Source organism: Pan troglodytes, chromosome 7, assembly GCF_028858775.2.
Source record: "Pan troglodytes isolate AG18354 chromosome 7, NHGRI_mPanTro3-v2.0_pri, whole genome shotgun sequence".
Lineage (NCBI taxonomy): Eukaryota > Metazoa > Chordata > Mammalia > Primates > Hominidae > Pan > Pan troglodytes.
The window spans coordinates 140,360,699-140,385,021 of NC_072405.2; the positions used below are offsets into that span (position 1 = coordinate 140,360,699).

The 24,323-nt window shown below is 41.7% G+C and overlaps 1 protein-coding gene across 13 annotated transcripts in view; it reads right to left on the bottom strand.

Annotated features, from left to right (window-relative positions):
- ASAP1 (ArfGAP with SH3 domain, ankyrin repeat and PH domain 1) overlaps positions 1 to 24,323 on the bottom strand; it is a 391,937-nt gene that overhangs the window by 56,216 nt on the left and 311,398 nt on the right. For all 13 annotated transcript variants that reach the window (XM_063817373.1, XM_054657023.2, XM_009455915.5 and 10 more), the window contains 9 exons: positions 19,786 to 19,949; positions 17,819 to 17,952; positions 15,875 to 15,966; positions 10,345 to 10,531; positions 10,017 to 10,102; positions 8,738 to 8,853; positions 8,536 to 8,603; positions 7,486 to 7,593; positions 3,954 to 4,182 (listed from right to left, as the gene is read on the bottom strand). In XM_063817373.1, the coding sequence (XP_063673443.1) occupies positions 3,954 to 4,182; positions 7,486 to 7,593; positions 8,536 to 8,603; positions 8,738 to 8,853; positions 10,017 to 10,102; positions 10,345 to 10,531; positions 15,875 to 15,966; positions 17,819 to 17,952; positions 19,786 to 19,949 (1,184 nt within the window). The remainder of the gene's footprint in view (positions 1 to 3,953; positions 4,183 to 7,485; positions 7,594 to 8,535; positions 8,604 to 8,737; positions 8,854 to 10,016; positions 10,103 to 10,344; positions 10,532 to 15,874; positions 15,967 to 17,818; positions 17,953 to 19,785; positions 19,950 to 24,323) is intronic.

Below are 24,323 nucleotides of genomic sequence, written 5' to 3' on the forward strand. Positions count from 1 at the left end.
GTAATTAGCATATCAGGTGTTCACCTTTCTAAACGCTTAAAAGGTTAGTTCTTTTAAGCATGTTAAAGAAGGTTCTTGAGATTGGAATTATCATTCTTTTACTTAACACATCCTATCTTTGAGTTAAGATGCCTACCAAGTGCCCGGTCTCATTATCCAGAGCATTTGTTAATTTAACAGGCTTGGCCGGGTGTGGTGGCTCACGCCTGTAATCTTGGCACTTTGGGAGGCCGAGGCAGGTGGATTACCTGAGGTCAGGAGTTTGTGACCAGCCTGGCCAATGTGGTGAAACCCTGTCCCTACTAAAAATACAAAAATTAGCTGGGCATGGTGGCAGGCGCCTGTAATCCCAGCTACTCAGGAGGCTGAGGTGACAGAATCGCTTGAAACAGGGAGGCGGAGGTTGCAGTGAGCGGAGATTGTGCCACTGCACTCTAGGCCTGGGCAACAGAGTGAGATGTTGTCTCAAAAAGACAGTAGGATTGCTCAAGCTCAGAAATTCAAGGGTGCAGTGAGCTATGATTATACCACCGTACTCCAGCCTCAGCAACAGTGCAAGCCTCCATTTCTAAAAAGTAAATAAACCTAGGTTCTGTGATATTATTTTAATTAACCTTAATCAAAGGTTAAAAAGAAACTAATCTTGGCAAGCCTCAAAAACCAGTTTTTTTTGTTTTTTTTTTTTTTGAGATGGAGTTTCACTCTTGTTGCCCAGGCTGGAGTGCAATGGCACAATCTCGGCTCACCACAACCTCCGCCTCCCAGGTTCAAGCGATTCTCCTGCCTCAGCCTCCCGAGTAGCTGGGATTACAGGCAGGCGCCACTACGCCCGGCTCATTTTGTATTTTTAGTAGAGACGGGGTTTCTCCATGTTGGTCAGGGTGGTCTTGAACTCCCGACCTCAGGTGATCCGGCCACCTTGGTCTCCCAAAGTTTTGGGTTTATAGGTGTGAGCCACCGCACCCGGTCCAAGAACCAGTGTTAATAAACGTACAGTAGAAGTGGGGTGGGGGCAGGGGGAAGCTACTGATCACAAACGAGAAACTACCACACACAAATTAATTTTATAGCTTTGATTTAGTCTCTCGGGACCCCACATCTGAAGAGGGGTTAGGCAGCGAAGTGTTTCGGTATGGGGCTTGAGGATAGTGATTTTGGGATTCTGAGCTACTGAGCTCCTCTGAGACTCTGGGGCACTGCTCACTTGTAAGCACAAGGGGGCTTTGCTTGACGGTAATTTAGGTCAAGCTTCCTTGAATTTCGATGAGGCAGCTGGAGTTTCTTGAAAATATTCTCAGCTAGATTCAGGATAATTCTTTCTCCTCTTCGCTTTTGTGGGGACTTTATCTCAAGTGTCTGTTTCTGTCTCACTGGAAGACTTAATTTAGGGGTCCTTCAGACCCCTAAATTCAGTTGAGGAAATGACTTCTGCTGCAAATAGAGACCTCTGCTTTATTTGTCATGGAGAACAAGGAACTCAAATGAGAGATCCAAGGCATCCTTGTTTTGATGCAAATGGTTCTATCAGCTCAACAGAAGGAAATGAAAAAAAACATAGGGGCCAAAAAAACAGAGAAGAATTATCTCTGCACACAGAGTATCAGCTGATCTTTAACAATGTCTTCTAAGAGCTCCATTCTAAACATTATCAGTTTTCCAAATGTAAGCGCATGTGAGCTGAGCTAGCTATGGGATATCGCACACTTCAAATCCCTTATAAAAGTCATGAGAAGGCTGTACTCCCTATGTCTCACCAGCAGACAGGCCAAATCTCTGAATTTGATGTCCTGCTGTGAACAGCCATGAAGAACACTCTTGGTTTTTGTAGGGAGGATTTCTATTTTCAATTATGGGCTTTTTTTGGGGGAAGTGGGGAAAGTACTGTATCCTTAGATGACCACGGTTGCTGTGGCCAAGTCTCAAACACTTGTTTCAGCAGCTGGAACACTAAATAAATTTAGTCTTTGTCTTCTGGGTCTTTGGTAAAGAGCTAGTTAGAATTTATTCAAGACATGAGAGATATGCTTGGCACAAAGTCAGACAGTATATATTATGGGTTTCTGTTGTCCCCCTTGAGATAAAATTACAGAAGGGGGTGGAGGGAAATGAGGGGGTCTCTTGGCCCCCAGGACTCTGGTGTCATTTTCTCCTATAAACCATTTTCAGGACTCTCAATGACCTAGAGGCTCTCTGAACAGGCATAGGCTGTGCCTGTCTAGATAGGTCCCCACTGCTATGTTGGTAACCACACTCAGGAGATGTGAAATCTTTCAGTCACTTTTTCCATTATTGTATTCAGTCTGGAGGCTTCTCACAGTCCTCTGTAGGGTGCAGAAAGAGAATCTCTGCTCTCTGTCAGACTGCTACCCTGATGGGGAATGCCATTACCCACAGGGAAGCAGCAACACAGCATTCTTACACTACAGACCTGCAGCTTGATATGTGAGTGATTTAAAAACATACATTTTAGTACAATGTATGGAATGGTAAGAAAACACTGGTGGGTTAGACCTTTGGCTTACATGCACTATTACTGTGTGGCCACTGGTTATCTTTGAGGATAGCTGTTCATGCCAAAGCGTTATTTTAACTTTTCTCTATTACTTTATGATCTATGAGGCCATTTGGGGTCTCTCTAAGAACACAGCTCCCATTTATAACACTATTTCAATAGAGAATAAGCTCTGAAAAAACACTGTTTTGAATAAAGCTCACATTTCCCAGAAAATAGCCCTAGTGTGATTCAAATAGGCATGGCATTGTGTAGCGAGAAGCCATGAAACCTGTGGGAGCATGAGCTGAGCACACAGGGAGAACCCTGCATTTGGATTCACTGGCAAAGACCAAACTTGAAGCTATAGCTCTGGGTACCTCTCAATTATCCCTACTGGCTGAGGCAACACTTTAATGGTAGCCTGAGGCGCCAGCCCTGTGAGACATTTGACAACTCACAGCACAACAACCCTCCTATGAGCGGGATTCCTCGTCTGGGCGCAGTGGCTCAAGCCTGTAGTCCCAGCACCTTGAGGGGTCAAGGTGGGAGGATCAGTTGAGTACAGGAATTCAAGACCAGCCTGGGCAACATAGCAAGACCTCATCTCTACCAAAAAAAAAAAAAAAAAGCTGGGCATGGTGCCACACACCTGTGATTCCAGCTACTTGCAAGGCTGAGGTGGAAGGATCAGGATCACTTGAGCCCCGGAGATGGAGGCGACTGAGAAAGGCCTGTCTCAAGGGAAAAAAAAAATTCCTCTCCAAGTACTGTCTCTGGAAAAATGATCCTTATTAGACAGTACAAGAGAATGGGCTTTGGTCACACAGAACCTGGGTTAGAATCCCAGGCTGAGAACTACAGGCCAATTACTCAGTATCTCTGAACAAATCCCCTAATTTACATGATGCCAGTAACTGCATAATAGCACCTACCTCATTTTGAGATGATTACAAAAGAAGTACTAGGTGTAGAGCCTCTCATAAGGCAAGTGCTCCATAACTATTAACTACCACTATTATTACTAGCGTCTTCAAAAGAGTGGCATTTTAATGTAGAGAAAAGTAACTTTCCAGAGAACTGAAACTCCACTCCACATTACAAAAAGTACAGGTTCTGGAGCCACGTGGACCTCGGATTGAATCTCAACTTTACCTCTTACCAGTGGTGTGACCTTGGGCTGGTCAGTGTATCTCATTGAGCCTTAGTTTACTCTTCTGTAAAATGGGCACAAAAGCACATACTTCACAGGATTGTTGTAAGGTTAACACAAATAATGCACAAAGAGAGCCCACAGCACTGCCTGTCCTGCTCTTGGTACCTGGCAAATGGCATGGTCCCTATTTCAAGCTGCTCCTGACAACACGATCCACGCCACTCAAATGTACCTTGCAATTCTTACCTCAAAGCTGGCTAGACTATCAGCTCTGATGGAGTCACAAGCCCTTCTCAAAGCCCATACCTTTCCCGGCGTTCCTAGGAGGCAGAGGGGGAGCCTCCGTGGTTGGTGATGTGGGCGAGTCTGTGCTTGTGGAAACGAAGATCTGGTTGGTGAAGGCTCCGTAGGAGAGCCGCTGTTTGTCCCTTGGAGTGCTGAATCCTGGCAGTGCCAGCTTGTCCTGGGGGGAGATGCTGGAGGAGTGGCAGAAGCTCTGAGGTCTGGGTGAGCGCTCTTTCTTGATAGGGCTTGGCTGGCAGATGAAATAAGAAGGTGAGATAATAATCAAGGACCACCCTTCATGTGTACAGAGGGCCTCCGCAGGGCGGGCTCAGGTGGGAATCTGGGTTCCTGTGGCTCTCTGAGCTTTATGAGGTCAGCCACAATGAGCCTCATGATGCTGACACAGTACAAGGGAAGGATCTAGATACCACACTTTCATATCGTTCACCACTATGAATAATCACACTAGTGAAACACTGGTTAGGATCAGCAGCAGTGTCAGAAGCACAGTAAGGTCACAGGTAGATTTAACTTTTAATAAGCAAACACCTTCAGAATGCAGGACTTTTCCAGCAACATTGGAATAGTATTTCCACCTATTTCTAATTTGCTACATTAAGTTTTCTTCCCTGCTCAACCCTTTAACGTTGAAGTTCTTTCTTTGCCTCTTTTCTCATTTTATATCCCCCTGCAAAGTAAACGGATTCACACCCACTGCCCGCTACACAATAATTACTTACAGATCTGTAAATACAACCCCAATGACTTGTGTTCCAAACCAATGGCCCATGAGGTGTCTCTGGTATTTGCACTTGTGGTGATGGCATTAGGATCCACTCAACTGCCCAAGTTAGAAACCTCAGTGTCACCTGGAGTCCCTGGTTCCTGCATTCACCTTGGAAATATCCCTTGAAGCCCCTCCTAGTACAGGTGCTCACCAGCTCCCACTGCAGCTCTAGCCTCCAGAATGGCCCCTTCTCCAGTTTCCTTCCTCCAGTCCATTCTCCACACTGCAGCCAGAGCTGGTGGGAAACCTTGCTCTTTAGACAATAAACCTCTGTGGGCTTCTGACTGCTTGCACAAAAACCCAAAGGCCAAACCTGGCCCACAAAGCCATCCTGATCTGGTTTGCCTGACTCTACAAGGCAGCTGCCTGCCTCTCCCCACCCAGCCAGGTGAATGCGTCTCACACACAGTGCTTCTCTCCATTCCTCCGACATCCAGACTCTACCATGACTCCTTCCCTTGGCACATGGTGTTCTGGAATGATGCATTCCACCCCACTTCTTTCCCTGGCAAGCTTCTACCTATCCTTAGAAACCCATCTCCAATGTCCTTGAGAAGGCAGACTGAGGCAGCTGCTTGGTCCTCTGAATAGCTCTCAGGAATTTTTCCATACTCTTATAATGATTATCACATTGTATTATAATTTATTTCCTCTTAAAGTTGTTAAGGCTTGAGGACCTCTTTGGCCATTCCTTACATCCTGCCTGTGATACAGGAAATGTCCAATACATAGGCAATCAATTAATGCATGAATGAACTTTCAGAGGTAGTTAACTGCTTATAAGGAAAACTCAGTGAGAACTGGGTTTAATCCTCCAAACTGTCTTTACTAGCTGGGAGACTTTAGACAAGTTGCTAAATTCTCTTTGTAAGTTTTCTCTTCTGTAAAATGGGGATAACAATGTCCCTTATGTACTTTTTTTTTTTTTTCCCTCTGAGACAGGGTCTCACTCAGACACCCACACCCAGGCTGGAGTGCAATGGGACAATCTTGGCTCATCACAGCCTTGAGTTCCTGGGCTCAGGTGATTCTCCCACCTCTGCCTCCCGAGCAGCTGGGACCACAGGCGCACACCACCACGGCCAGCTAATTTTTGTATTTTTTGTAGAGAGAGGGTTTCGCCATGTTGCCCAGGCTGGTCTCAAGCTTCTGGGCTCAAGGCATCCACCCGTCTCACCCTCCCAAAGTGCTGGGATTATAGGTGTGAGCCACAGCACTCAGTTGTGGACTTTCAATAAAGATGATCTGAGATAATGTAAGTGCTTAAATCTGTCTAATCCATATTTAATGAACATCATTCCTTAATGACAGGCATACATTCTGAGAAATGTGTTAGGTGATTTCGTTCTTGTGCGAACATCATAGAGTATACTTACACAAACCTAGATGGGAGAGCCTACTACACACCTAGGCTATATGGTATAGCCTATTGCTCCCAGGCTACAAACCTGTACAGCATGCTACTATACTAAACATTGTAAACAACTGTAACACAATGGTAATTACTTGTGTACCTAAACATAGAAGAGGTAAAATAAAAACATGTTATATAAGATTAAAAAATGGTACATCTATGTAGGACACTTTCCATAAATGGAGCTGGAAGGACTGGAAGCTGCTCTGGGTGTGAGTGAAGGCCTACGACATTACTGTACATTTTTATACAACTCAGTGCAGTAGGTTGGTTTATACCAGCATCCCACAACCATTTGAGGAATGTGTTGCACTACGGTATTATGACATCTATGGCATCACTAGGTGATGGCTATTTTTCAGCTCCATTTTAATCTTACATTGATCCCCATTGAGTATGCAGTGTGTTGTGGACTGAAATGTTATTATACAGTGCATGATTATGTTCAATAAATAACAACTGTTATTTACTTACTAATTACTTGTTTTGAAGGTTAATTTTTTTTTTTTTTTTTAAGATATAGGGTCTTGCTCTGTCATTCAGGTCAAGAGTGCAGTAGTACGATCATAGCTCACTGCAGCCTCAAACTCCTGGGCTCAAGCAATCCTCCTGCCTCAGCTTGTCAAATAGCACCACCACGTTTTATTGATTGATCCATTTACTTTGTAGAGACAGGGTCTCACCATTTTGCTTAGGTTGGTCTCGAATTCCTGGTCTCAAGCGATAGTTCTGCCTTGGCCTCCCAAAGCGCTGGGATTATAGGCATGAGCCACCATGCCTAGCTTCATGGTTAATTTTATGTGTCAACAGGCTACAGTGTCCTGGTGTTTGGTCAAATACTAGTCTAGATGTTGCTGTAAAGGAATTTTTTAGATGCAATTACCATTTAAATGAGTAGATTTCGAGTCAAGGGAACTACCCTTCATGATGTGGGTGTGCCTCACCTAATCAGCCAAAGAAAGGCCTTAAAAAGACTGAGGTCCCCCAAAGGGGAAGGAATGCTGCCTCCAGACTGTCTTTAGCCTGAAGACTGCAACATTAACTCCTGCTGGGATTTCCAGCCTGCTGGCCTGCCCTGTGCATTTTGAACTTGACAGCTCCTTCAATCATGTGAGCCAATTCCTTAAAAAAAATTTCTCTGTCTCTCTCCCTATCCTGTTGGCTCTGTTTCTCTGGACAACCTTAATATAGCTGTTAAATGGTGCCCAATAAGGACTGAACAACATAAATGGCCCTGATACATTGGATCATAAAACCACAATCAATCAATCTCACCAAAAATGGATCTTGTCTACACAGAGTAGAAAAGTTGGGGTAGTTGTTGAGAATTCGAGGACATAATTTACACTCACTTTGTCATCCAGATCATCATCGCTCTCATCTATCTCCTCCTGTCGAAGATTCCACTCATATTCTACGTGGACGTGTGGATTGAACTTTCCAGATTTAGCCTGGGAAAGCTGGAAGGAACAGCAAATGTGCACCATTTTAATTTAAATGCTGAAACATCCCAATATTATACAAACACTGAGCAAATCCCACCTTATTCCTAGTTTTCAATGAATCATCTGTAGATGTACTATAGGCAACACTCTGCTTAGACAAGCTGCATTGCTATGTGACAGGCTCAAGAAGAAATGCAAACAATTGCAGGCAGAGCCTTCTTTATTTTGATGACTTGTCTCCAAAATTAAAAGCTTTCTTCTTATTAAATGGGCCTCAAACTTGCAAATTCCTGGCTGAAAGGCAAAACGAGTCTTTGAAGTTTAAGACGTAGGCTTTTAAGGTCCCAGTCCAATCTGTGGCCCCATTTTCTCATTCATAAAATGGGAGCAGGGATAATTGTCTCAAAGGATTCTTTTAAGAATAAAAAGGCCCAACTGGTGGGCCTGGAACCTGGCACTTAGCGGAAACTCAAGAGAATCACACTAATGTGAAGGCCCTGACTTGCTAAGCAAGAACTAGTAGGGTCAAAAGAGGTGAATGTGCACAGGAAGGGGAGGGGCTGGGAGAACAGTGTGTTAACATTTTGAAGACCACTACTCTCTGAGCTTTACTTGCCCAATTTTTGGAGCAGCTTCTCAAATAATTCTTTACTATTAAGCTGCAGAGAAAGTCTAATGGTCTGGGAAATAAAAAGCATGACCTCAATCCACAAGTCGATCTGGTAATAATACTTGTGTAATGCCTTTCACCTCCTTTAACTGCATTCCAAAAACATGTGGATGACAAATTTATCATTTTACCACTTTTTCTAATGTAGCACATTGCTCATCTGATTTTCTTTAGCCAGTGTTAAAAAAAAATGAATCTGCATTTTTAATATTCAATTCTAGCTTCTCAGAATGACACTTTTAAGGCAGCCAATGTCTAATAAATCTCCCACGTCCATTTTTGCTTACCAGATCTTCACACTGGGTAGCTTTTAGTCTCTTTGCTATGTCTAGGGCAGTTTCTCCAGCCTGGTTAACTGAAATAGGAAAAAAATTAATTTGCATAATTATCTAGGAAACACCTTAAGAAGGCAAGGAACAATAATCAAATTACAATGTACCATGCAACACACGCTTACTACAGTCATGAAGACACTAGACACACTCTTACCTATATCCACAGTGGGCTTGCTCCTGAGCAAAAGCTTCAAACACTCAGGTTTACTGTACATACTACAGTAGTGTAGAACTGTGTTTCCCAGGGCCGTCTGCTTATCCAGGTTCCCACTGAAAAATTAGATGATGATTAGAAAAAAATGACTGACTTTATAACTTAAAACTATAGATTAGCCACTTATTTTTGTGCTGACAACTGAGTCAAATTTGAGACCTAATTATTATAATAGAGAAAATTATGATGTTTCTAACCTAGATTTATAAGCAATACAGTGATAACAGGCAGCATTTATTTAGAGTGCCAGGTCCTACGGGACAGACACTGTTTCTTAACATTTACATGTATTAGTTCATTGAATCTTTACAACTATATGATGGGGTAAATACTAATAATAACCGCTTTTACAGATAAAAAACCCTGAAGCGCAGAGAGGCTGAAGTGCTTGCTTTCAAGATTTTCAAGATAGGGATGGTGAAGCAGGGATATTTGAACACAGGTAATCTATCTCTGGAGCCAATGTTTTGAGCCACTATGCTATATTGTCTCTGAGGAAGAAACCTGGACTTTTATACAATTTGGCTTGTGTCTATGTACCATTTTTCCTATATGGGTTCAAATCCCCTCACTATTTTGATCTTCTTCTTTAGATGAGCTCTAGTTCCTCCTCATCATCTGTTGCTTACAGAACAGATAAAGCATAAAGAATCCAGCAAGTCCAAACTTCCTATATTCACTCTTATACTTCCATCAGTATATCCCAAACTTGAATGAGCTATTGATCCAGCCACACACATTGCTGCTGTCTTATATTAAATTTAGGAACAACGAAAACTCACAAATATGGTTGACCTGTGCTGTTAAGTCTTCTCTCTTTTAACCTCTCCTAACGGTTAGCAAATGTGTCCAATCTGTGCAGCAGATTTTTGGATACAGACATAATTTTACATTTATAAAGGCCAAGGGATGGCAAACTACAGCCTGTAGGCCATATCTGGTTCACTGTCTGTTTTTATAAACAAAATAATAAAGTTTCATTGGAATACAGCCACACTTGCTTGTTTACACATTGTCTGTGGCTGCTTTCACACTACCATGGCAGAAGTGAATAGCTCTGACAGAGAGACTTCATGCCTGCAAAGCCAAAAATAATTTTTATATCTAGCATGACACAGAAAAAGCTTGCCAATTCCCGATCTAGGCCACTGATAGGACTGGTTTGTGTTAATTTATAAGGCATATTCAGGTAATTCAACAGAGAAAACAAAAACGATACCAGTTTTGTACAAGGAAGTCAACCAAATGGAGAGATGTCTGATCTGCAGTTCGGACGGCAAGGTGAAGGGCTGTCTCCCCAAGCTCCTAAAAAGGGAAGGAAAAGTATAAGTAAGTCAATAATATGCTCTGCCAAGGGAGGCTTCATATATATCAGTTGCCCCCAAGTAATTATAAGGAGCACACCTTTTCACTCTCATATTCTCTTGATTTAGACATGGCCACCTAACGTATAAGAATCTCATTATATGGTATAATGTTAAAATAAGTCACCTTTTAAACTGATTTTCCGCATTACTTTTTATCCAATGATTTTGGTGAGGCCTTACCTGCCCAGGTTCCAGCAGTGGTTCCATTAGCTCTACCCCCTCTGCATAGACTTGAATTAGTGCAAGTAAATCCCTGGATTTGATGGCCTCAAGCAATTCATTTAGTTTAGCTGATGAAGTTGAACAGGTCTTCCTTGAAAACCTATGATCTACATACTTTGCAGTGATATATTCTTTTCGTACAGTCCTAAAACAGAACAAAATAAAGAATTTTTATTTTCCAAGTGCTAGGAAAGGTTTACATTTTTCTGACAAACATTTCTCTTTGAGAAGTTATTTTAATTAAGATACGCTTCTTTTCACCATTCAAATAAACCAGGTTTTAGACCAAATTACTCCAACAGAGACAGAATAAAGAAAATAATATATGTTTACTAATATATACGAGTAATAGATATAGTTACAAAGTAAACGGGCACATAAATCACAGATTTCTTTTTCACCTTGACCAACAGCATGAGAAATCAACTATTTATAAATACTTCAAACTCTGATATATAAGCATATGAAGAAATTAAAAAATTTAAGAAGTTAAACACATTCTGAAAGACCAATTAAAAGTTTTCAGAGCTTCAGGGAAAGGATTTTAGTCATCTGATATAACTCTCTATTTTTTATTTATTTTGTAAAATTTTTAAAAGGATCGGGTCTCGCTATGTTGCCCAGGCTGGTCTTGAACTCCTGAGCTCAAGCAATTCTCCTGCCTTGGCCTCCCAAAGAGTTGGGATTACAGGTGTGAGCCGGCCTGTACCCGGCCATAACTCTCTATTTTATAGGTGAGGAAACTAAGGCTCAGAAAGGCTGTCACTGAAGCAACTCCCCCAGGCCAGGCATTGAGCTCCAAAGGGGTGAAGATGAGCTGTCTTTCCTGCACAGGTTCAGTATGGGAGCAGGAGACCACATGGATAACATGCCCAAAGTCTGAAAGGGTGTAGTACTTTTTCCTTTTCTTGAGGAATTGCCTTCTCTACTTCAGTTCAAGTGTTTCTGGTGGGACTGAGCTCACCTCCCAGCCACAGGGGTGAGTAAATGACCTAAGTGGCCCAATGGTCGCCTTGGCCACCTCTGGGGAAAGACTAAAATGGAAGTCAGCTCAGAGGAAAGGAGAGGTAGGAGTCAAGGAAAGAGAGCTAGGGTCCATGTGATGCTGTCTGACAGCCTGGATCCAGCTGTACCTGAATCCACCCCTTGAATTTCCCAGTTACATGAGCTAATTAATAAAGACAGTAAATGAACTTTGGATTAAATCTTTTAGTTCTACAGCACCCCAGCTGTGTGACCATAGTAAACTGCTTAATCGTCATGAGCTTCAGTTTTTTTTTTTTAAATCTGAAAATGGGGATAAGACATTGGTATATTTTGAATTAAAGGATGTACAGTGCCTAAGAAGTGTTTTCTTCCTTCTGAGAGGGCTCTAACACAAAGGACATAAACTTTCTTGCTCAAAAACATGCATTCCACCTGTGGAAGCTGCTACTGTTTCCAACAGCCCACAGTCAGGCAACACAGTTTAACACTGTGCTGGTACCTTTTTCTTTCATTTTGGGTTGGCAGTAAAAACAGTTGAGCTGGTTGATGATGGCACACAGCCTCTGGTCTTTTCTCAACCCTGTGCAGTTGAGAAAAGACCAACTGATTCTACTAAGTAACCAAAATCTTATGCTCATAAGCATAAGGTGTCCCTTATGCTTAGGTCAAAGTCCTTTTAGGATGGCAAGAGCCTGATGAATTAGAGGACTTCCAGTAACCAAAAGAACGGCCCAAGCCTGGCTTCTGAGGTCTCTGCTGCATGTGTCTTATATAAAGTGTGCAAGGCAGCTACTGTGTTGATGGATGGAGCAGCAGACTTAAAAATTAAATTGCTTGATTCAAGTCTGAGACCACGTGCTAATTATGTGACCCTGGGTAAATCAAGTTCTCACTGAATCTCAGTTTCCTTACCTGTAAAATATTAGTAATCATAGCTGCCTTCCAAGGAAGCAAGATTATGGGTAAGGAACAAAGAGGGATGCACATGTTAGGGGTTCATTTGAAAGCTTCCTTCCCATTATTATCCGGGAGGCCAGAACTAGGCTTAAAGATGCAAAGTTGCGGGGAGGTAGATCTTAGATTACTGTTTCCATGCGTTCATCTGCGTTTCAGGAATGTCTGCAGGTGGCTTCCTGTCACTGGAAATATCATGCAGATGCCACGCAATTATTTGGAAGCAATGATGCAGAGGGTGCTCAGGTATCACATGATCACCTTGAAAATCACCTCTACCCCTAGGTCTCTAATTCTGTGGCCATAGGAAGTATCTGGCCTCTTACTAGGCACAATGCCTTCAACTTTTTATGGGCACTCAGCCCATGGTCCCCTGGCAATGTAACGTTTTCTGACAATGGAGTAATAGGGAGAGTGGAAAATAGATTTGTCTGGAAATCTGGACACTAGAGTTCTAGTCCTATGGCTGAGAAAGACAACTTTTCTCCTCTGTCCCCTTAAACCCAGTCCTTTCTTTATCTGCTCCGTTTTTGTTAATGCTACTATCTATTTACCTAGATGTAAAACCTTGGGTGTCATCTTGACTGAGTCTTAAACATCTCATATTAAAACTGATCAGCAAATCCTGTTGGCTCTCCCTTCAAAATATATTGGGAAGTCAACCACATTTCATTATCTTCATTGCTACCACCTTTGTCCAGTTTACCTTCAGCGTTCAGTGGATCTATTCTAACAGCTTCTCCTCTGTCTGTTTTCATAGGCACCCAGGCCCCGCCACACTCCCCGCAAGTCTGTCCTTCACATGTCAGCTACAGCTGGGTTTCTCAACCTCAGCCCTACTGACATTTGGGGCTGGGTACATTCTTTTCTCTTGACAGCTGTCCTGTGCATTGTAGGATGTTTAGCACCATCCCTGACCTCTACCCACTGGGTGACAGTAGCACCTGTCCAAGTCATGACAACTGAGTATCTCCAGACATTGCCAAGTATCCTCTGGGGGCAAAGTCACCCTTGGTTGAGAACCAATATCATATGATCAGTTTAAGAGGCTGGGTGCAGTGGCTCATGCCTGTAATCCCAGCACACTGGGAGGCCGAGGTGGGTGAATCACCTGAGGTCGGGAGTTTGAGACCAGCCTGATCAACATGGAGAAAACTCCTTCTCTACTGAAAATACAAAAAACTAGTCGGGCATAGTGGCGCATGCCTGTAATCCCAGCTACTCAGGAGGCTGCGACAGGAGAATCACTTGAACCCGGGAGGTGGAGGTTGCAGTGAGTCAAGATCGCATCACTGCACTCCAGCCTAGGCAATGAGAGTGAAATTCCATCTCAAAAAAAAAAAAAAAAAAAAAAAAGAACATACGATCAATTTAGAAAATAACTCAGATCATGCCACTCCTGTTTAAAACCTCTCAATCACACTTACAATCAAATCCCCAGGCAGTCCATAACCTACACGATCTGGCTCCACCTCTATCTTGCCCAGCATTCCCCTGCATCTCCCTCTTGCTCAGCTCTCTCCCGCCACATCTTCCTTCATGACATAGCTCAAATATGCCTTACTGCCCCTTGGGGCACCCATATGACCTGTTCCAGCTGCCTGGCTGCTTCCCCCAGGGAGGGGGCCTTCGTGCCCCTCAATTCTGCACTTTCCCCACCTTCAACTTGAAAAAAATACCCTCTCCCCATTCCCCACACACTTCAACACCTCCTCTTGTTGTAATTTCTTCATAACACCTAATACAATGTGTAATTGTATGACTGACTTTTTAATTCCCTGTGTTTTCATCTCCTCAGAATGTAAGCAGGACAGAAACTCTGTCTTGTTTGCTACTGTATCTTCAGCACCTACAAGACTGGCTGAAGTAGGGAAGCTGCCTCATAAGGATTTGATCAACAACTAAATGAGTGATCAAACTGCATGTTACAAGAGGTTCACTTTATGCTTCTGGGTCACTGGCCAAACAAGGAAGTAATAATAGTAGTAGTAGTAAATACTTATACAGCACTTACTACAGACCAATAATAATAATAACAGATACTTATACAGCACTAACTATAGACCAAATGCTGCTCCAAGCACTTTTTATTCAAGCCCCTTAATTGTCACCACAACCCTATGAGGTAGATATATGCTCTGGATGAGACAATTAAGGCACAGACAATTAAAGTTACTTGTCCAAGGTCACATAGTTTAGGAAGTGGCAGAGCTATGATATGAACTCCAGCAGTCTGGCTTCAAAATCTATGACCCTAACCACTACATTAGAGATATTGGAGAATCACAGACATTTTGAAGGTGAAAGTCTTAAAGAGGCCAAATGACTAGATGAGGCACAAAGCTGACCAGGTGGCGCTGATGCTGCTTCCCACATGAGAAACAGGACATAAAAATCCATGTTGTTATGACATTCATCTGGCAGCTGTGCCTTCAAGGTTTGGGTCATGCAAACATTTAAAAAATGCTGGTGTGGACAAGAGTGCACTGTGTATGTGCTTGAGCACTTGCTGTTATCAAGCTGGTAAAGTAAAACTTAGGTCTTATTTGTTCATGGTAGTTTTACGATCAAATTAACTTTTGAAAAGCCTTTTCAGTGTAATTTGTGCTTTTTTTTTTCCATCTGCATAGTGTTCTGTTGTGTGGCTCTACCATAGAGTATTTCATCAGATGCCTACAGATGGATACTTGTTTTGTTCCTAATCTTTTTGCATTACAGAATAGGAATAAATTCCCAGGAGTGGGACTGCTGAGTCAAAGGGTAAGTACATTTATAATTTTGGTAAATATGGTTAATTTGTTTTTCATAGTGTACCATTTTGTACTCCCACTGGCAATATTATGAGACAGAATGTCAGTTTCCCCACAGTCTTGCTGAGTGGGTTTTTAAGCATTTGGATTTTTGCCAGGCTAACAGGAATCTCCCATTGTCTTTGAATGTCTCTTACTCATCACAATATGCCATGTTTTTGAGAGAACTGCCCCCATGACAACCTGTGCTTCACAGAGCAGGTGCTCAGCTGCAACAACCTAGGGGAAGGTGAGGGTGAAAAGAATCTGTGCATCCCGGAAATACATTTCTAAATACTTTTCTTTGTTCTGCTTTCCCCTGACAATGGGGTTTGCTCTGGAAAACAAACAAACAAACAAACACTGTAAAAAACTAAAGACTTTTTTTTATTTTTGAGATGGGGTCTCGCACTGTTGCCCAGGCTGGAGTGCAGGGGTGCGATCTTGGCTCACTGCAAGCTCCGCCTCCCGGGTTCATGCCATTCTCCTGCCTCAGCCTCCCGAGTAGCTGGGACTACAAAGTGCCTGCCACCACGCCCGGCTAATTTTTAAAAAATTTTTAATAGAGACGGGTTTCACCGTGTTAGCCAGGATGGTCTTGATCTCCTGACCTCGTGATCCGTTTGCCTCAGCCTCCCAAAGTGCTGGGATTACAGGCGTGAGCCACTGCACCCAGCCAAAAAAAAAAAGTTTTTTGGAAGGGTAGAAAAACAATTATAGAATGGTTTAAAAAAGTTCAATATATCAGAAATACTTACATATCACTTGAAGGGGTGGGTTTTGGTGAGGGGCTGGGTAAATTTGCTTCCATAATATCATTAAAACTATTGTTTCCTACATTCTTGGCCAGCTGTAACAGAAAAAACAAACAAACCACAATATAGCAAACTCTTTGCTACTAGTTAAAAGTCTCCTATTATTTGTTTTTGAGATTTATGAACATGTATTTTCCCTCATTTGACTTAGAATACAAACCACCGTCCATCTGGTCTACAAATATTTACTGAGCATCTACTACGTGCCAAGCACCAAACTAAGTGCTGGAAATACAGAGATGGGTAAACTATGTTCCCTCTCCATAGATGCTCATAGTCTAGTGGGGCCATTGACAAGGAAATCAATCATGTCTACAAATATGTGATAAATGCTAGAACAGAATCTGCTTCTACACACACATAAACTATATGAGATTACAGAGAGCAGGCTCCATATGTGAGTCTAGGTTAAACTTTTAATAACAAGCAATAGCTTATCAACCACCATCATGTTCCCTTTTTATATTGAACAAATTTACTCCCAGGACAGAAAAGGACATAGGATTACTTTATATCTGGATACAGATTAAGATGCTGCAGGCAGCAGAGGACCCAGGAACCATTTTGCTTCTGGGTTCAAGAGCATTCTAAGAAAATTTGTTCTGAAGGGCCTCTAATCATTTTATGTAATTTTGGGATACAAAGTTTAAGAAACATACATGCAACCATGTCTTTGAGGGAAAAAATCTTGGGTTTATTGCATGGCAAACGTTTAGGATTTGGACTTTCCTCTTTCTTGTTGTCAAACTGGGTTTCATTAATACAGGTCAAGGAGATGAGGGACATCATTTCTGCACTAAAGAATGTGTTACAGGTAATAGGTCTGTGTCTTTTCTCTACAATCCTGAAGTGAACTGGGGAGCCGAGTATCAACATGGTAACTTCCTACATTCTAAATTAGAAGGAATGTCTTGTATTGTGCATAGAACACAAGACAGATCACGATTGCTTAGTGAACGCTCAGATGACCAGGGCTGCTGGCTGGGTCACTAACTGCCCTTTTTGGTTAAGGCTAATGATAAGCCAGACTTTCAGCTTTTTTTTGAGCCCAGGTTCATTCAGGTTCTGCTCAAGGGTGAGCCTCCTGTCTGAGAAGTCATACTTTATTTTAAAAATTTCACTCTTAGTACAAAGACTCTCTCACAGAGCACCAGGTGTTAAAATTATGCAAAATAGGGCATTTGTCCAGTAGGCATCCTACTTGGGGGATGCCAAGTAGGCTCCCCTTCTGTATTTTGGTATATCTCGGGGAGCAATTTGGACCTGATGACAACTCCAAATCTGGGTGACTCATGATGGGAAGGGCAGAGGTTAAAGGAAAACAAGTTTAAGTGTACATAACCCCTTTTTTGGATTAAGAAGCTAAGCACCACAACTTCTCACAATTTCTTCCCTTACTACCTAAAGAAGTTATGGGTTCGAGAGTAGTTGGTTTTATGACAATAGTTAACAAGCCACTTGTAATTCATGTGTACTTTTACAAACTTAGAAATAATAAAAAAAAATTGAGATAAACTCTTTAGTCATTATTTACAACAGAAGCCATGAGGTAATGTGAACATTTGAGTTTAACTGCTATTTCCATGAGTTATATGAAAACTAATTCATAAAGAAAAATGTAGTTTTGAAGAAGACCATCCCAAAAGAAAAGAGCCAATTTCACTGAGCTACTTATAGACATGTATGATTCATCCTTTTTTCAAACAGGAAATAGAAAGTCAGCATTACACACCACAAAAGTTACATTTTAAACGTCTACGCAAACTCACAAAATTCAGGAATTATAATTCTTTGTACTCAGCAGATATACAAAAAAAATCCAAAACAATACATTAAAATTACTCATGACAATAATATCATTCTTCCCAAGCACAGGTCACTACTTACCAAGAGTTCAGAAGTTCCTAATTTGTCTAGTTCCAAAGACTGAATGCGAGAAATATGAACCCCCATTTCCCTATGGATGCCAGAACATTCTATACAGGTCAAAATACCCAAGTTGGTTGAAAGCCAGGTGGGTTCTGTGGAAAGAATGTTGAAGACAATGAAACAAAAAAGACATCTAATTTTAGTGTGCCAACTACAGAGGAAGCTAAAACAGTAGTACAAATTGTTAAGAACTATGAAGGAAAGACTTAAATGGAAGAAATGGACTCTTGAGGTTTAGCCTAGGGGCTATCATAAAAGTTTCCCTTTGATACTGAACTGAAAACAAAATTAAGCACTTTATCCTTGTGAAAAAGTGAGAAAGGCTTTCCTTAAGAGACCCTATGCAACACCTCTAGGCCTGTGAGAGATGTTCCCTCACTGCCACGATCACCTCTGACAGTGATGGACTGAAGGTCTATTAAGTACTGCTCACAGGGGAGTGGATTCTATAGCCATCATTAACCTCCAAGTTGCAACTAACATTAACCTCAACAGTTCTTGGTCATGGCCTCCCCATGAGCACTTCTTAGTAATAAGACAGCTGTAAATATTGAACACCAAATGTTTCTTTCAGTGACCTAAGGCCTTTTTTCTACAACCTCCAATGGCCCTAGAACAATGGGAACTATTACTTCCATGTTAGCCAAATCTTCAGGTTTCTCTCTCTGGGTCAAGCTTCTTCCTGACTGGTCAATGCTTGAGATTTTACTACCTGCTTGCCATTTCCTGACACTACGTGTGTCACTATCATACATGTACACAATAATGGCAGAAAATCTGAGACTTCTCTCTGAGGTGCTTATGGCTTCTTGTGTAGAAAATCCAGTTTCACAAGTAAAACAGCAAAAAAGTATATCACAGTGCTTAAGAATACCAGGTTTGCACCCTTGTTCTGACTCCTACTAGCTGTGTGACCTTATGCAAGTCATTCAACCTGAGTCCCAGTTTCCTCATCTGTAAAATGAGAATATTGGGATCTTGCTCACAGGGGTTCTGCAAGGATTCACTGAGATAAGCAAAACACCTAGCATGATTCTCAGTACAGTGGGAACACTCAGTGTTAGCTGTTGCCAATACACTGGTAATATAGTGCTATTTGAAAATAAAAGTTTGGGAGAAGGCGACTTCAATGTGATACAGAGGTGAGGGAAGGTGTGGCTGAGTAGGAAGGAAGGAAAATCATGTACCACATGTCAGTTGATTTCACATGCACCATTTCTTTTTTCTTTTTTTTGAGACAGTCTCGCTCTGTTGCCCAGGCTAGAGTGCAATGGTGCAATCTTGGCTCACTGCAACCTCTGCCTTCTGGGTTCAAATGATTCTTCTGCCTTATCCTCCCAAGTAGCTGGGATTACAGGTGCCCGCCACCTCGCCCAGCTAGTTTTTGTATTTTTAATAGAGGTGGGGTTTCACCATGTTGGCCAGGCTAGTCTCGAACTCCTGACCTCAAGTGATCCGCCCGCCTCAGCCTCCCAAAGTGCTGGGATTACAGGCGTGAGCCACCGTGCCATAGCAAGAGGTTTACTGACCCATTTTTTAGGATAAGTAAACTACGAATCAGAATACTAAAGGGACTCAGTGTGAGATTGTCCAGGCTGGGAGTGGTGGACAGTGATACAAAATGTGGACTCCATGCCCCCTACTCTCTCCATAATGTCCATGGTGCTTATATACCTGGACCTTATAAGGAAAGGTAGTATTTTGGCAGTGACACCTAGGAGAGCAAGAGGGGGCTTTCCAGGTAGAGAAAACAGCATAGGTAAAAGCAGCTCAGCGGTAGGAAAAATCACGCTGGGAATACGTGTTTTGTGTGTGTATGTGAGTGTGTCCATAGGGGTTAAGGTTTTTCAATAACTAGATCGTTTTATATTCTACAGGAAGAGAAAGGATGTTGTAAAAGCTCGTTCAAATATGGGGACAAAAACCTGATGAGCCACAATCGCAGCAAATGTCATTCCCTGGGAGCCGCTGGACATCCTCAATAATGGCTTTTGTCAGGTCTTCCAGGCTGTTCTCTCCCGCACTCTGCTCTCCACGGAAGGCCATGGTTAGGGCCTCTTCTTTGCTATTTGTCAATACTGATATCCATCTGTTGGTAAAAACATAAGAGGAAAAAAGCCTTTATAAGAGCATGGCCATTTTTCTTTTTTTTTTTTGCCACTGCAAAAAAAAAAATCTACTTTTGTCAAGTAATTCCAAAAGAGAAGCCCCCTTCCAAAATAGCAATAAAGTGAGGAAAAACAAAGAAATCAAACTTGAAGGAAGGTGAGAGTTAAAGAATGGAAAATGACACATAGGGGAAAATGAGAGACAGGAGAGGAGCAGATGAGAAAAGTAAAAAATCAATATAACTGAGGACTTGAACGAATATACAAGGAGACTGCATTTCCGTGTGGGCATATTGAATAAAGGGAATGTTGGAATGGAGAGGACTCAATGAGGGACCCATCCAATGCAAGGATGAGAAAGAAATGATGAGAAATGGAGAGGAGCCAGGAAAAGGAGTTTAGCAAAAGGTATGTATTTTCTGCAAGTCCATGTCAGTGGGGACACTTAACAGTGAAAATGAAGGGATATTTCATTAGCAGCCATAAAAATTTATACTTATGAAAAAGGCATATTAACATGGAAACATGATGACATTTATAATATTAAATGAAGACTGCAGATTTACTTATATACAGTATGACTACCATATGTCCCAAACAAAATAACCCTTTGCTACTAAAATAACCTAGAAACCCAACAACAGAGAGTTGATTAACAAGGCCTGAAATAACCACAAAGTAGAACAGTTAAGCAGGCATTAAAGTGTACATTTTCAAATCATTTTTGGGTGACACTGGATAAATGCTCATAATATAGTGTTTTGTGAAATCAACAACAAAAAAACCTATTATATGATTGATATGGTTTGGATTTGTGTCCTCACCCAAATCTCATCTTGAATTGTAATCCCCATAATCCCCACGTGTCTGGGGAGAGACCCGTGTAGGAAGTGATTGGATCAAGGTGGCGGTTTCCCCCATGCTGTTCTCATAATAGTGAGTGAGTTGAGATCTGATGGTTTTATAAGGGGCTCTTCCCTCTTTGCTCCACACACTTCTCTCTCCTGCTGCCATGTGAAGAAAGACATGTTTGCTGCCCTTCCACCATAATTGTAAGTCTCCTGAGGCCTCCCCAGCCATGTGGAACTGTGAGTCAATTAAATTTCTTTCCTTTATAAATTACCCAGTCTACAGTATTTCCTTATAGCAGTGTGAGAACGGGCTAATATAATGATATAATCCCAAATTTAAATACATGTATGTAATAAAGGCTAAAAGGAATTTCACAAATATGTCAATAGTGGTTGTCTCTGAGTGATTTTCTATAGAAAACAACTCATAGAGGAATTGCCCGACTTTGTGCCTTTCTATAATTTTTCAAAACTATAATGAACTTGTATTACTTTCATGAATGAGAAAAAAGCCAAATTTATTTTCTAAAAAGAAAATAAAAAACATTTCCAAACCAGTGTTAATTTTTTGTTACTATATAGACAGCTAATGTTTATTCTCAACAGACAATACAGAGGTTCAGAACTGAGTCTCTCATTTTTTTGTATATCGTTGAATGAAATGGATATGAAACAAAGCACTATACAAAAGACTTTGAATAAGCAATAGTGACAGCATAAGAATTAAAAACCAAATTATGTTTTTGGAGTATGTGAACTATGCAAGTCACACCTTTGACTCTAGGTGGCGCTCACCTTCAGTATGTTGGGAGAAACGCATATACACACCTTAACTTCTGTGATGCAGAAAACTGAACATTTCAAAACCAACAGTCTAGGAATTCATATGCAGAAGGAATGGGGGGATTTTATACCTTTTAGAAGATTAAAACAGTATTTTTTATATCAGTCTGAAGTTAGAAACTAGAAATTGTTTTGTTAAAAACAAATCAAGAACCTGGGTTCAACAGGACTGATTACTGCATTTTATCAGCGGCACTGATGTTACTGGATTTTTCACTTGACTGCAAAGCCTCTATTTCGCTTTCCTCAGGCATTCTAGCATTTGGCTAATATTGGCCAGTATCTACTATGTACCAAATACTTACAATTTTTAACATATAGATTGAACACCCCAAATTTGAAATCCAAAAAAGTTGTGGGCCCAAGCATTTCAAATAAGGGATACTCAACCTGTAGAATCTTCTCACATGCCTCTAAGTTAGGGTTTATAATACTTTATAGATGAGGAAACTGAGGTTATATGACTTGCCTAAGGTTCTAGGCTGGATTCTGTCAGACCAGATGGGGATAAGAAAACACTTTTGTTGACTCACTTTTTCAGAGTTCCTTCCATTTGCCTCTTTACTCAGGAGCTCATGACAAATAAATAAAGAAGTTTGTCATGATAATCAGAAAAAGTATATTTAAAGGATAATTTTCTAGAGAAAATAATTCAAATTTGGTGGAATGAAATGGCTAAATTTCAAAAGGACCAAGACTCACAGTGATCATTTGTGACATTAACTTTTAAATTATTTTCAAGTAACAAGCATACTCCAAAACATAAAGAATGCATAATTGTATTTTAATACTTTAAACGTTGCTTTGAGTTTTATAAGATAAAAAATAACTTGGCACTGTGCTAAGGGCTTTACATAGCTTATCCTCTCAAAATCCTGCAATCGAGGTATATAATCCCATCTTACTGATGAGAAGACTGAAGCCAGATGATCTGCCTAAGGTTAAAAAGCCACTAACCACCATAGTGCACGTATGTAGTCCCAGCTACTGGGGAGGCTGAAGCGGGAAGATCGCTCTAGCCTAGGAGTTCAAGTCCAGCCTGGGCAACACAGATCTCATTTAAAAAAAAAAGCCACGCTCACGCCTGTAAGCCCAGCACTTTGGGAGGCCAAGGCGGGCAAATCACGAGGTCAGGAGATCGAGACCATCCTGGCTAACACGGTGAAACCCCATCTCTACTAAAAATACAAAAAAATTAGCCAGGCGTGGTGGCACGTGCCTGTAGTTCCAGGTACTCGCGAGGCTGAGGCAGCAGAATTGCTTGAACCCGGGAGGCACAGGTTGCAGTGAGCCGAGATCGCGCCACTGCACTCCAGCCTGGGCGACAGAGTGAGACTCTGAAAACAAACAAACAAACAAATAAAAAAGCCACTAGCCAGCAGAGCCTGGACAAGAAGCCAAATGAGTCTAACATGCATCTGCTCTTTGTGAACTTTCCTCAGAAGAAATTTTTTCATTCAATTTCATCGAACACTTTCATATGAAAAATAAACTCAATGATGCAGTGAAACTGCCTCTATGTAACCTGGAGGTAAGTGAAGAACTAAGGCTTCCCTCTGAGGCATGTGCTTTCTTTGTGGACTGCCATTACCTCCTACAGCACTCAAAATAAAGTTCCCCTCTCACCACCAGCACCCAGAGAGAATGCAGGCTGGGCACTATAGCTCACGCCTATAATCCCAGCACTTTCTGGGGTCGAGGTGGGAGGATGGCTTGAGCTCAGGAGTTTGAGGCCAGCCTGGGTAACAACAGCAAGACCTCATGGCTACTGGAAAAAAAAAAAAAAAAAAAAAAAAAGAAATGAAAATTAGCTGGGCGTGGTGATGCGTGCTTGTAGCACTAGCTACTTGCAAGGCTGCGACAGGAGGATCACCTGAGCCTGGGAGACTGAGGACTGAGGCTGCAAGTGAGCTATAATCATGCCACTGCACTCCAGCATGTGTGACAGAGTGAGGCCTTGTCTCAGAAACAAAACAAAACTGCAAAGTGCAAAATGCGCAACTTCAGGATGGGCCATGTAATTCTTTTACTGAAAAATGTTAAGTCTCACGGGCAGGAAACCAATCTCTTAACAAAACTGCGACTGAATTACCTGTAAGTTCTAAGAGTAAATAAAATATTGAAGACCTGAGTTTGAGTCATAAGGGAACAAACAGAAAGTGGTTGTGTTCCCTGCCTCACCCAAATTACTCACCTGTGTTTCACTTAGGGTTTTGAGAAAGGGAAATGAGGAGGAGAGAATGAAATCGGAGAAGGAGAAACAATATTCCAAGGTGACTGTGGAATTCTATCTGGGTTCAAATACTAGCTTACTAGGACTGTTACCATGGGCACATTGTGCCTCTGTTTCCTCATTTGCAAACTAGGGACAAAAGTCCCTACTTTCTGGGGTTGTGAGGATTAATAAGACATGAAGTACATTTAGCACGTAACATCTCAATAACTATTACCCATTTTTATTATAAATAGTACCTCTCTGAACCTGTGGGTGGAGGGCCAGGCCTCTGACTTCCTCCTCATTGACTTCTAGTCACCTTTCAGTCTACCAACTCTATACCCATAACACCAAGTCATCAATCACTTCCTTCCTATTCCATCCTCCTGTTTCTGTGCCATCAGAGCCTCCTGCCTGGAGTATAGAGTATTTACAACCTTCCCCTA